Source organism: Schistocerca cancellata, chromosome 9 (assembly GCF_023864275.1).
Source record: "Schistocerca cancellata isolate TAMUIC-IGC-003103 chromosome 9, iqSchCanc2.1, whole genome shotgun sequence".
Classification (NCBI taxonomy): domain Eukaryota; kingdom Metazoa; phylum Arthropoda; class Insecta; order Orthoptera; family Acrididae; genus Schistocerca; species Schistocerca cancellata.
Window position 1 is genome coordinate 122652037 of NC_064634.1, and position 15079 is coordinate 122667115.

The 15079-nt window shown below is 40.9% G+C and overlaps 1 protein-coding gene across 1 annotated transcript in view; it reads left to right on the forward strand.

Moving 5' to 3' along the window:
- Positions 1–14230, forward strand: part of LOC126101223 (odorant receptor Or2-like) — an 87683-nt gene extending 73453 nt beyond the window's left edge. Inside the window, exons 5-6 of the mRNA XM_049911914.1 lie at positions 10379–10534; positions 14174–14230. Coding sequence (XP_049767871.1) covers positions 10379–10534; positions 14174–14230 — 213 coding nt within the window. The remainder of the gene's footprint in view (positions 1–10378; positions 10535–14173) is intronic.
- The last annotated feature ends 849 nt before the right edge of the window (positions 14231–15079 follow it).

Sequence of the window (15079 nt, forward strand, 5' to 3'; positions counted from 1 at the left end):
CCCTTCCCCTCCTGTGATGTAATACAAATAGGCGCCAGGGAAAAAATAGACGGAAATTCGCTCAGTCTGTGTCTAGCTGATGGACTGGGAGAACCTCACAACAGTAGGCTGATATAGCGTGCACAATTCAATGTTTAAACAATTTGTTTAAGAATATTGTTTATTTATTTCTGAAATCATGATAGACCTCGGAAATGAAACTGGATTTTAAACAATTTAGGCATTGAAACTTCCTGGCAGATTAAAACTGTGTGCCCGACCGAGACTCGAACTCGAGACCTTTGCCTTTCGCGGGAAAGTGCTCTACCATCTTAGCTACCGAAGCACGACTCACGCTCGGTACTCACAACTTTACTTCTGCCAGTATCTCGTCTCCTACCTTCCAAACTTTACAGAAGCTCTCCTGCGAACCTTGCAGAACTAGCACTCCTGAAAGAAAGGATATTGCGGAGACATGGCTTAGCCACAGCCTGGGGGATGTTTCCAGAATGAGATTTTCACTCTGCAGCGGGAGTTTCATATCAGCGCACACTCCGCTGCAGAGTGAAAATCTCATTCTGGAATTTAGGCATTGTTAAACAAATGCGTTACTGTCTTGTTTATTCCAATAGCGAAAGAAACAACATAGTAACACCGTCACAGGTCGCAATAAACGTATCTCAAAAACTTTCTTGGTTGTGCTCCGTGCAGCAGAGTCGTGGCTGCTGAAAGAAGCCATGAGCTGGGCTCGCAGCACTGGCCCCCAGCAACTGCCGGGCCACACGCTAAGCACTTTCTGCCATGCTGGAAATACCTGCAGCCTTCCTCCTCCTCATCCCTGGCGTACTACATAAACTGCTTGGAAGTTATTAAATCTGATAAGTGACCAATGTGCAGAAAATTGTCTTATACATATCTTGAAGATATCGCAGGAACTACTTTTCGATGTAATTAAACGTTTTGTTCCCAGGAGTACCACCACACTTGAACACTGACTCTAAAAAGATCACGGCACACGTGTCAATCCTCCCAGAATTCTTACGTGAGACACTTCTGACACTCCACTCCCTTTCATGTTTGTCAGGGATCAGCAAAAACAATCTGTAAGTGCATTAGCGTCGCTAACTTGGGTTAGGAGCCGATCCTTATTCTAGGACACAGCATATTGGTGTTTAGCTGCACACAATTTTTCTTTAATTTCAGAACTGTTGTCAAAGAAGTACACGAATTTACGTAGATTGTGACATGACAATGTCGGGACAGTTGTCAAGATATCGCATTACGTCCTGTTTACCAGAAATAAACCTGAAAACAAAAATATCAGATTTAAATAGAGGGTTCTCTACAAGATTATTCTTACTACTACACCCTGTAGTTGCCCACTATTATGACAAATCATCAGATTCCGGTCCTAACTTCAGTACTATTTAGGATCACAATCAAGTCTATGGAGGATGGTTAGTTTTTGTGACATGATTAGCAAAAGATTACTCAAGGTTGCTCGAGATCACAGTGGACGCAACTGATGAACCAACAAGTTTACGCCTCTGCCACTAGCAATTACGTTTTAGCTGCGACGTGCTGTCAGCTGCGTGGCTGCTCTCGCCCTCTGAAAATCCTATAAAAAGCTAATCAAAATCTTTACTGATTTTATCAGTTGAAACTGTCCTATGTTTCTCATTACGTGAGAAAACATGCATTCATACCTAGTCTGGAAAATATGGCGATATACACATGCATAGGTGGTGCAGCATGTATACTTCAATGGCCTCTCAGTTCTCGCAAGAACAATCATCTATGTGGCTGTTTCGTTTCTCCACTATCGGATCTCAACGACTCTTCAGCTCATTTCTAGCTAATGTCAGCGAAAGTGAACGCTGTGTTCACACAAAATTCCTCTTTCGGCGCCGTACAGAGCGTGATACGCCCTTTTATACACTTGACACTGGTTCAGTGGAGAGTCGCCGAAGTTTTTGGTCTTGTGTCTTTGGTAGCAAACTGTCCCACCACCTGTGTCCTTTTGTGCTTCACATCACGGCTTTTTCAAACCAATAGGAGCGTTCCTTTCATCTTGTGGATACTACCTCTGCCAGTCACAAAGGGCCTACCTTTAAACTGCACGGAAATATCCTACCCTTCTACTCCTTCCTAGTTTATCCCAGCCAGTTGGGCATTTTATGCCCACTACTGACGCCTAAAAGTTACACGCGTACATCTCGAGCATACCACGAGCATTTCATGTGATCAACTTCATCGCTGGTCTGTTTGTATCTATCTGGAAATTCCTCAAAGCAGTTTTCTAAAGAATTTCTCTGTAGCAAGCAGCGTTGCGCTGCTACCTGCTCCTCTCAGTGTAGCACGCAGCGCGTTCATTGCCCATTTCTCTGCGGGTCACCGACCCCTTTTTGGAAGCATTCTGTTGTACTCGTGCCGTGATGGCACAACTCGCATCTGACCCGAAACTAAAACGTTTCCTCCAGCAGCTTTCTACACCCTTTGCTCATTGACATACAGGATTTGGGTTTGGTGTGTTAATACCATCGAAATGAGTGTCATCCCTTTACATTACATCCTGTACATTTTGATAGGTAAATCTGCTCATTATCGCCAAAGTATGTCAGGTGACCTATTCCTCTACTTGACATATAAAATCTCTCATGTAAGGTGCGAAATTGGCATTTATTCAATTTGCCACCTTACACACTTTACACCCATTTGTGGGATATACCACAGCCTTCCCTTGTCCTTGAGCACGAGCTACCTCAAGAGTTATTAAATCCAATTAAATATGTCTCTAAATACGTTTTCAAAAAGACCTCTGCACAGCAGTTTACTTCAGTTTCGCGATGTGTACCGCCACACTCAAACATAGACTCTAAAAAGATCATGGCAAGTTCTGACACACCTGTGAAACCTCCCAGTCTTCATTCCTGAGACACTTTGTGAGCTTTTGTGGGAAATAGATCCAGAAACCGATCCCAGCTAATATCCGATTTTACATGCCAAAATGACGATATTTGGTAGCCGAAATAAATGTCTCTTTAACTCTAAACAAGACGCTCACCACTGTTGGAGTTTTAGCTGCGTGTTTGAATGCACTGCTAAAGTGAAAAAAATTTTGTGTCCTTCAGCTGCTGTGGTCTTCATCACTTTTACGATGCTGAGTGGGCTTAGTTTATACTTGCTGCTGCAGTCAGGGATGTTAAGGCTCTCATTTTTTTTTCCTTCTCAAAGTGCACTGGTGTCTAAACAATGACAGGAATATCAGAACAATTACATATCTAAAAATTCATGATCTATTTCGAATTCCACAAGAGATCATGAAAAAAGAGCACAGTGATAGGTGGTTGTGATGTATTGCAGTCCCTGTGTATACATCTGCCTAATAGATGATAGATGTCCTGTTTATGGAGCTAGTGGTAACACAGTATGAAATTTCACATGTCAGACACCGCTGCTTGTGTGTTTGCCTTTTTTCTTGTAAGAGGCATTCTCTGTTGCTGTTGAATATTTTATAGGACTGATGTGAGCATAGTGCAATTTCTGAACCTTGATTGTTTGTGAATAGTGGGTGCTATATGCCTCTGGAAAACTATACTGAGCATGTATGAGAAAGACTCTATGTTTTTTTCTTTGGGTAGAATGAAGTAGTGTTATCATCTTAAAGTTTGTCACCATAGTGAGCAGGATAGAAAACTTCCAGGGTGGATGTATGTTCGATGTTGGACATTTATGTCCTCCATAGGGTGAATGTGTGATTATTTCCTACTATCATTTCTGTCTTACTTGTAAGAGGCATTCTCTGTTGCTGATGTTCATTTTATAGAACTGATGCGAGCATAGTGCAATTTCTGAACCTTGATCAGATGTTCTTGGTACTTCTTGATACTGACTCCAGGCCCTAGTACAATACTTTAGAATCGGTAGCACCGTTGATTTACATAAAATGCTTCAAGATCCATTCTTATGGAGTTCCATCATGCATAAAACTATATAATTTCTTCTTCACCGTCTGTTATATCATCACAACACTCTCATATCTACTATGCAACAATAAGGGGAGATAACCTCCTCGACATGCATGGACATGGATGGGTGCACCACAAAGAATGAAAGTATGCCAGGGATGAGGAGGAGGAAGGCTGCAGGTATTTCGCTATATCAGCCCTCTGTTGTGAGGTTCTCCTAGTCCAGCAGATTGACACAGACTGAGCGGATTTCCCTCTATTTTTCCCTGGCACGTATTTGTATTACATCACAGGAGGGGAGGGGAGAGGCAGGGTCGACAGTGTCCTCTGGTGGTGGTGTTGCAAACTAGGTCAGTTGGCCTCCAGGCCTCAAGGTGAACACAAAGAATGGTGTACTGTCTAGTGTTCAGTCTGTGAGAACTCAAATTGTTTAAGCAAGCAATATCCTGCACTGCATACAAAATAAAGGCTTAAGTCCATCATATCCAGCAACCCAGCACAGACTTGGTCCTTTTCTTCCTGCCGATTTATGGATGGTGGTGAGGAGGGGAGGGGAGGGAATTGGAGGGAGGAGGGGATGGTGAGTGGAATTAGATTAGTGGAGGCAGCCAAAATGACGTATTTCCTAACAAATTTCGAATTTCCCACCACTATGTCAGCGCAATGTTGCCACATCTATGGCCGCCATCTTGGATCGACCATCTTGAATAAATTTCGGCAACAATGTGGAGTGGGGTGATTTCCCTGTTGCCCTACTACTAGATATGTGTTCGTCAGACAGATAACACAGGAGTCTTTCCAAGTCTTTGATTGTATTAGACTTAATTGGAGCCTGTCCTGATGGTTAAGCTATTTTTTGTGGCACATTCAATGGGTCATGTTGGAGGCCTAGATTAAAGGTGTGACTAATCAGTCCACTAATTGTTATAGGCGCTGTAGTTCAATCCTTCCTTCTGTTATCGAAAACAGAATATGAAAATGTGCTGATAGTGTCACCTCCTTTTGTCTTCCAATTCGTCGAGTTTCTTCACAGTTTCTGGTTTTCCTGTAGAACAGCTGCTGCCATAATTTGAGACCTAATATTTCAGAAGCATCAACCTAGAGACAGTTACTTTGTTTCGAACTTGTAAGAATCATCTCTTTGACGTAACATACAGTAAACGATCAGCCTATTTCTTGAGTTTTCTTTTTATAATGCCGAAATCCCTATTGCAAGATAATAAACTGTGTCCCCTCATTGTTTCTTAATGTTGAATTTTCCAAAATTGTTTAGATACAACAGAAATCTGCTAAGATTGTGATTCTTATTCTGAGGTGAGCAGCTGCCTGGGGTTGGATGAAGTTTGCTGTATTCTATTTAAATGCTGCTAGAAGCACCCATTGTATTACAAATAATCGCTAAACAATATGGCTAAAACGCCAACATAATGGGTTGGTGCATAAGCTCGTTGCGTTTATGCATAAGTTTAACGAAGGCTACAGATACATATAACAGAGACTTTATTGATCAATAATATATTCTCCTTCATTATTTACTACTGCCTGCCGACGCTGGGGTAACATTTCTATTCTGCGACTGTAGAAATCACGTGGTTTTGAGGCGAAGAACTAGTCGAGCCATGTTCGGAGCACATTTTCATCCGGAAAGGAAGTTCTTGAACTTTATTCGATAGAGAGCGGAGAAGGTGGAAATCTAAGGCCGCAAGATCAGGTGGATAAGGTAGGTGCGGAATGACTTCCCAATCCAACTCCACTGTAGAGTTTTTTGTCAGTCTAGCAGAATGTGGGCGGACGTTATGGTGAAGCAACTCACTTCCCGCGGTCTTCCTGATCGTTGTTCTTGGACTTCGCCTGCAAAACGTCTCAGTTGCTGGCAATAAATGTCATCAGTGTGGACATACCTTGGGGAATTAATTCGCAGTACACCACACCGTCGCTGTTCCACCAGATGTACAACATTATCTTTTGTGGATGAGCGTAATTCATAATACGGGGAATTGCTGCTTTGCTTTGGTTCAAACATCACTTTCTTTTCCTTACGTTAGCGTAAAGACACCGCTCCTCGTCACCATTAACGATGCACGTTAGGAATTGCCAAACCCCAAAAGTCTTCCTGAACGTAGAGAATTGCTAATGTCAAAACGATCCTTCTTGAAATTAGAAAATCATTTTAAGGCCATGCTCTGTTCAATAACTATCCCCACACACGGTGCAAATGTTTCTGCCTGCCTCCGCTGTTATCACGCCTCTACTGAACTCAAAAACTCCATTTTCTAGCGTCCACAACTTTGCTCCCTATCTCCTAATGAAAAAATGTAAACTCAAGGTCGGTAAAAAAGTAAACTTGGGCCGTAAGCGTTAAGTGCTGCTATTGGTTGATGCTTTGACGTCACTAAGGAACAGCGTCTGCTTCGGGAACAGCACTATGACTTGGGAGCCGAGCTTGTACGCGGTGTTTTTGTTTCCACTGAAATAAGCAAATGTAAATTGACATTCTGCTATTGCTAGCATGTTACCTCTACATCGTATAATTTAACCAGATTTTAAACAGACACCGCTGATTAAAAAAAAGATAAATACATACATAAATAAAAGCATCTCTTGAATACAAAAATGCAAAAAAGCGCAAAATATAATCTGTTTTTTCAGTTTTCTGTCGAAATAAATGTTCGATATAAGCTTGCAGTCTCCTACGTTGCCTCTGAAAACAGTTTTAACGAGTAACCACGACCTACATAATGTTCGTTTTCATTTTGCATTAATCGCAACTTTAAAGGAACTTCAGTTAACAGATGGACATTGTCGTTTTAAAAATGTTCAAATGTGTGTGAAATCTTATGGGATTTAACTGCTAAGGTCATCAGTCCCTAAGCTTACACACAACTTAACCTAAATTATCCTAAAGACAAACACACACATCCATGCCCGAGGGAGGACTCGAACCTCCGCCAGGATTAGCCGCACAGTCCATGACTGCAGCGCCTTGGACCGCTCGGCTAATCGCACGCGGCTTGTCGTTTTCACTCAAGAAAATTATACAAGTACCTTATTTGTAGAAATCATTCGAATCAATTAATCAAACTAGAACATCTTTCAAAATACCTGGTGGCAACTGAAACTGTGGTTTATCCAGGAACTCAAGGTTGTTACTTCAGGTAGAGGATACCCGAATTTTTTTCCTGAAAAAATGGTAACTTCTCTGCGCAACGGTGAACAAGAAAATCGACTTGCAAAATAATTTCCTCTTTGACCTATAGAACCCTTTTTGACCCCCGTAACAAACTTCTGATTTGATCGGGTGACTTGTTACTTTCTTCATTTTAAAGACCTCATTTCGTTGATGACGACTGACTTCAAAGATCTTCAACACGAGCTTGCAATTTTTTCACATGTTTTCATATGAGCATTTCTCCTCTGTAATTCCACTAAGTAATTCTGTAAACTGGCTGCTTCTGAATCACGTACATTTACCAGTGCTCTTCTTCCATGGAGAAAGCTTTTGCAAAGTCCGTAGTTTCTTCTATGGATCTATGCTGAAAGGTTCCTTCTCTTCTTCTGTTAAACATGGTGTGCTAGCACTGGCACTAATACCACGCTGTTAAGCGTTCTTTTCCGTGGTAAATTCAGCAGCTTATTTGAAATGATGAGAGTATATTCCAGCATTTACAACATTCAAAGCGTCTTTTTTACAGCATTTCGACAGCGAAACCCTTCATAGACTTGCATCGCGAACGTGAAGCATTACTTCTGTCCCTCTAGTAGATAACTGAAATTCAGTATTTCAGATACTTTACTGGTCACATACAGATACGATTTTATATATATAGACTGAAACGGCGAGTGAAAATTTTTGCCAACGCCGGCAATCGAACGCAGGTTTCCTGCTTAGTAGGCAGGTACGTTAGCCACTTTTTTTTATCTCATTTTTGTTCACTTTTGTTCGTTGAATCTGCTCGGGGCGGACGTCGTTATACATCCGTTTAAGTTCGTTGTTGATCCATTGACTCAGTTTTTTATTACAGAGGGTAGCTAAACCCTCTGACCAAACACGCTGAGCTACCGTGCCGGCACCATTAAGCCACCTTGGCATACTGGTACAGACAACTGCAGAAATTATCCTGGCGCGCCTTCCTCCTTAATCCAAGTTCTCGTCCTTGCCCCGGTCTACTTTAAATTCTCCCATGCACTCTAACAGAATTACCATGGCTCTCCGTGTTCTGGCATAGCACCACAACATCAAATGTAAATGAAGGATTCAGCCTGAAATCCAAGTACGGGTACTGACACAAATGGAATAACACAGTTTCAGAGACTTTACTAGTCACATACAGATATGATTTTATACATACAGAGTGAAGCAGTGAGAATTTGTATTGAGGAGGGAAGCATGCTAGGGTAATCCGTGTAGTTGTGAGAACCGTTGTGCCAAGGTGGCTTAGCGACTAAACCACCTGCCTAGCAAGCAGGAGGCCCGGGTTCGTCTCCCGGCCTTGGTACAAATTTTCATTCGCTTCTTCAGTCTATGAATATAAAATTATGTCCCATTTAGTGTTGTCATTGTGAGAATTACAGCCAACAACAGCACAACCTGGCATTGCTTTCACACACTCAAAACCCTTTCATTTCCAAATAACTGACTATACGAAAGGAACTAAGCGAAAGCGACAACATTCACGAAACCACGCATCCTCCAACATACAAATACAAGCGCGAAGTGTTCGATCTGACGTCGTGCGCAAAACGTCAGAAACGTGTTTGATTCTATGCAGCGTGATTAGAACAGAATAGAATCTTTATTTGCCTTTCAGTATGTTTTCCATACAATTCGCATCGTCAGTGTGTTCAATACATTTTTTTTTAATTACAATAATTATTATTGTACATAATTGTGCCTGTGCAGGGCAAGCAGATACGCATGCTAAAGTAATATTCATAATACATCATAACAGTTAAATATACAATAGTATCAAGATATATTTATGCTACATCTTACGTATCCATCTAAAAAGTCTTTGTTGGTACATTACTGTCACAAACATATAGGTATAACTCATATAGCAGTTTGTTATAAAATTTCAAGCTAAGGTGTTTATGGTTCTTTTGTGTTAAAGTCAGCCTTGTGTATTGTAGGTCTATGTTACTTCAGATCTTAAATTAAAGTTCTTTACGTTCTCTTTAGCATATATTAAGCAATTATAAATGTATATACTAGGTAGTGTCATTATCTTTAGTTCTTTAAAATGATTTTTGTAACTTTGTCTTGGTGCTAGTTTTAAAATGCACCTAACTGCTTTCTTCTGCCACTTGAAGATGGTACTTGAACCCACTGAGTTACCCCAAAGAAGTAACCCATATTGCAGTTACGAATGGAAAAAAAGCGAAGTATGTGGAGATTAGCAGATTTTTGGTGATAACGTGCCTCAGCTTGTGTAATAGAAAAAGAGTTCGAGGAAGTTTGCCACATAGATAATTTGTGTGTCTGTCCTATGTAAGTTTTTGATCTATATGTAAACCTAGTAACTTGACATTTTTTTTTGTATTCTGTTCAATTGATTTCAGGGTGAAGTAAATTTCTTCAGTTTTCAATTTGTTTATTGATAAAAGGTTGGCTCTGCACCAGTCACTGCTCATTTCAGTTACTACTTTGTTGTATTCTATGACATCTTGCAGATTTTCTCCATCTGTTATTAGTGTCATATCATCAGCATACAGTGCATTGTTGCATGGCATATAATTTGAGAAGTCATTGATGTAAACAATGAACAGTACAATGGATTCTCATTTGGGAGGATGGCGGTTCGAACGCCTTCCTGCCATTCAGTTTTAGGTATTCTATAATTTCCCACAAATCGCTTAGATTGAATGCCAGGATGATTCCTTTGTTAAGGGTACAGCCGATTTCCTATCCCGTCATTTCCAATCTTCTGGTGATCTAGAAGTCGATGGGTATTCCACCTTTCTACTGTCCTTGAGCAAAACACACTTTAAAAACTGTAAACAAAAATATTCTGCAGATTAAGTTTGAATTCGATTTACGCTACTGTGCAGCATGCACCAACATAACAAAAACAAAATTTCACTTGAATCAGAACCACCTCTGTCTCAGGGCGTCTGCGTCGAGAACTTTTGCACACAGACCACAGCCGGCCAGAGTGGCCGAGCGGTTGTAGGCGCTACAGTCTGGAACCGTGCCACCGCTACGGTCGCAGGTTCGAATCCTGCCTCGGGCATGAATGTGTGTGATGTCCTTAGGTTAGTTAGGTTTAAGTAGTTCTAAGTTCTAGGGGACTGATGACCTCAGCAGTTAAGTCCCATAGTGCTCAGAGCCATTTGAACCACACAGACCTCACATTAGCCCTAGTAAAAAAGCGAACAGATCAGAGAATCAAAGCGCGCTCTCTCCATATCTAGCAGCCTACTGTTGCTTCCAGAGTGAGGCGGTTTCGGCAGCAGCGTACTCGTGCTCCTGGATAGAAGCCAGCCCCCGCTTCAAGCGCACCCTTCGGATCCTCATGTGCCGCGCCCAGAAGCCGCTGGTGGTGACGGCAGGGCGCCTCTACCAGGTCCACAGGTCCACCTTCCTCTCGGCAAGTATTATGATATTTTATAGCCACACACATAAGATTCCGAGAACTATGTACAGGAGTATTCGAAAGGAGGAACGCATTTCAAACATTTATAGCTTCCAAATTCCAAAAGATAGAAACACAGTTCCAACGTTCCTGGAAAGAGAGAAGTTCAAGTGCTTATGTATTCAATGTGAGCACCATGTGTTACAAGACAAACATAAAAACGGAGGCTCATTTCCTGCCACATACGAAGCAACTGGTCTCTCGTTAGAGAACTTCCCTAAACACATCCTATGTTACCTGAATGACACCATTCCAAGTCGTTGGACTGGAAGATGAGGAGCAGAATACGAATTTCATCGCCGATGGCAGCCCAGGTCCCCACACCTCGTACCTTGTGACTTTTATGTGTGAGGTTACGTAAGAGCCCGCGGTTTTATCCCCCCGTATGACTGACACTCTTGAAAATCTGCGACGTCGCATTGTTGACGCTCAGAATTCGGTAACGAGAGAACAGGTGCTTCATGTGTGGCGGCAAATGAGACACCGTTTTGATATTTGTCGTGTAACACAAGATGTTCACATTGAATGCATAGAAAGTTTGAACTTTTCTCTTTCCAGGAATGTTGGAATTGCGCTTCTGTCTTTTGTAATTTGGAAGCAATAAATGTTTGAAATCTGTTCCTACTTTTTGAAAGGCCCCCGAATCGTGTGGATCACTGATCATGGGTAGTTTATCCATATAGCATCTGCAACGGTCTACGCAACAGTGTTAGACCGTTTTTCTACGCAACACAAACCGTTAGCAATTTTAAACTGAAAAAAAAACTACTGTTAAGGGTTATGCATGCTTGATTGTGCAGCACTGGAAATAATAGATTATTGGTACTTCCAATTGTTTGAAGAGAACATTCGTAGTGATTTTGTCTGATTAAACTACATTTTACGTGTTAAAAGCCTAGTTTGCACGACGACTCTAGGTTGTGCTCAACTGTGCTACCAGCCACTGCACTTTTGTGGCGCATGTGTGCGCTAGTCATAGGTGTCCAACTTCCAACTTTGGTGACACTAAACTAATAGTCACATGTGTTTTCAGGATAGGTGCTGTATCAGTGGAGTGTAAACAAATGTAAATATGTAGTGTGTAACGGAGGAAATAGCCCGATTCTTGAATATCTATATTATGTGTAGCATTTGTGGGATTTTATCTATGTGGATCATAAAAACAACTTGAGGCCCTTCTAAGGCGGTTAAACTTGGATGGGTTGACAGTATCTGACCTGCAGAGCGAAATCCATCGCCTCAGGATAAGTACCGGTATACAACTGAATTAAGAAAATTCTGGCAAGCAAAACATCTAGCTGTGGAACAGATTACATCTACAAGACTAAAGTCCCATCGATCAAGTTAGCAGATGCGTTTATAAGGAAAATAGTGTAGAGGAGAAAAGGCTACGCAGATCGGCTAAACTTAATTCCTTATTCCATATTCATTTATATTAAATGTCATAGCAGAGCTTCACATTCACAAACTGTAGAAGGCCTGCATATTTTTTAAACTTTGGTACGTTGCGACAGTACAGCTCTATCTTCAAGAAATTAATCTGCAAGTCATTCTCTTCTTAATGAGGCGTCCTTGGAATGATTATTGTTGCCATCCTGTAGCTTTGCATTTATGAGCCCCCCCCCCCCCCCCCTGCCCAAGGCATTTGTGGATATCAACGTTCCTGATAAAATCCGTTACTGACATGCTCCTGGTCTATTAGATCTGCCTGTACATATTGCTGTAGAGATGATAATTTTGTCAATCATTTGTGGGCGAAGTAGCGCTGACTTTTCATACAAGCGAAATTTGGAAACCAGAATGACAAACGTATTTTCCACAACGCGGCGAGCTCTAGACCGCCGTAGTTAAATAATCTTTCTTTGAAATTCGGTGGATTATACTTTAAAAACAGATTCATGAAATATGGTGTTAACGGAAACTCGTCATAAATAACTAAAGCTGCATCTTCTGGCAGCGCGAGAGTTCTGGACTCTGACAATTATTTTAGAGTACGATAATCAAATCAGTCTACAAATGACCGATATTGTAGCGTCACGCGAACTAGAGAACTACGGAAAACAGTTACTCGTATTTAATATTGGCTCCTATTATGACTAAGCGGGATTGGATTCCTCCCAATTTACGTGGATCAAGGGGCCTGTAAATGGTGTAATGCAACGCCAAAACTGGTTGCTTAAATAAATTGAACACAAAAGAGATAACTGACGGTGTTTCAATTTTCATTTCACACACTAATGTGTCTCGCAGCGCTTCTTGCAGATTACCTTTAAATTCGTAGTGTTGCGCCGAAGATTTCAACTAAGATACATAAGTAAGGCCTACTATGGAATAGATTCTTCCGGAAGCTCGTTTCTCGTGTGAAACTTATAGCGCTCCCGCATCACTGAAGGTGCTGGCTCTAGATGTTCTTTCACTAGTTTCACCATTTCATCGAAAGTCATGTCCTTTGATTTCTGAGTGTATGCTAAGCCCGTGACGAAAGCTGCATACTTAAATCCAACGAGATCCAGTAGGTAGTTCATTTGCAGGTCCTCCGAAATCTTGTGCACATTGAACTTATTTTTCATAAAGGAGATACACGCACTCCACTGTAGGCCTACTTGTTTTACGAATTGGGTCATTGTGATGGCACCAGGATTATCCACAGACATTTAAATCATCTTTACTGCTTCCTTGTCCTCTTCTTCTTTTCACACATATACTATTACAGCGAAAATTTTTACATAAAGGCATATACATCGAGCTCTTAATTTTTCGTCGCCAGTTTATTAGGTTTTACACTGGATTTCTCAGTAATACATGGGCATGAAAACCACACACTCCATTTCTCTAATTACTGAATGTGCTTTCACGCAGAAAAGATCACAATACAGGTGATACCATCATAGTAAAGAACATACGAAGGCAACTTCAATTAAGGTACCATTGCCAACAGATATAACAGGAATAATGAGTAGAAAATCGTAATACTGCAAATCACAAACTCAGTCTAACACTGTTCCTCAGTTTTATTTACAGATTACAACATAAAATAAATGATTAACACACACACACACACACACACACACACACACACAGACGCACACACACACACACACACACATACATACAGAGAGAGGGGCGGGAGGCAGAAAGGGGGGAGGGGGGAGCGAGGGGAGGTGAATTTGACCAAGACAGACAAAGACAAAAGCTTGAAATATGTGCCTATGGGCAATCCATCATTTAACTACAGGTGATTGTCCTCATTTTTTGTTTATCATTTCCATCCACAAGATTTCAGAACGATAATGGAACATAAATCGGCACATCATTTCATGTGTGGTGGTGGCAGAACTGGTGTGTCTGTTGTTATGCAAAGATATAAGTTATACTACAAATTATATAAAAGTTATAGGGCAATTAAAACTCAGTAACTAAACTAGTTCTTTTTTATGTTAGTGTTTCTCATATTCATCAGTGCTGCACCATCTACATTTTGTTATTATATTGTTCATATTGTCCATCATTTTTCCAAGTATTTACATATGTATGAGTCCACTCTTACATGACTATTACTGCTGTAATATGATGAGTTACCATCTTGTGTTACAGTTGGTGAATGCATCTTACTCATATTATGCATTGCTGGGACAAATTAGTAAACGCTGAAGAAGACATTAGATTTATTCTGAAGACTATTGTGAAACAGAAGTATTCATAAAAAATCAGTGGACACCCCTTGCACACCCATCCACCCACACAAACACACACACACACACACACACACACACACACACACACACACACACGCAATAGACAGACAAGTTTCTGTATGTCCTTCCTTCTGGCTGGAGTTTCAGTGAGTTTGGCCATTCACCTACGTAATAAAATGGAACACCTACAGCTGTCCTTATGATGTTGTTTATTATATGGCTACCAGTTTCAGTGCTTCAGTGGACCATCTTCAGGTCTTAACTATGCTGGGGGAGGAGGGGGGGGGGTTTATTCCATTTGCATACATGATTCACCAGTAGCCAACATCTATGAGCTGGTTGTTAGTTGATGATTGGAGACGTAACATTGTTGTTCCAGGTAGTCTGTGAAAACCAGTTCATAGATGTTGGCCACTGATGAATCATGTGTTTGATTAGAGTTAACCGCCTCAGCACCAGTTAAGGCCTGAAGGTGGTGCACTGATACACTGAAACTAGTAGCCATATAATAAATAACATCATAAGGATAGCTGTAGGGGTTCCATTTTAGTACATACATAAAATTTAACCATTCTTTTGACAATACTTTTCTAGATGTATATATATTTTCATTTCAAAAATAAAACTTGTATTTAGATCAATTTTGCAGTTGTACTAGAAATACACTTCACTTAAATATGAATAATAAAGAACTGTTACAATAGAGTCAACTGACTGCACACAACTATGCTCCATTATGTACTGTGCAGAGACAGAAGCTACCCTGTAAATATTTTGAGTCACAAGCCCCAAACACTTCCAAAAG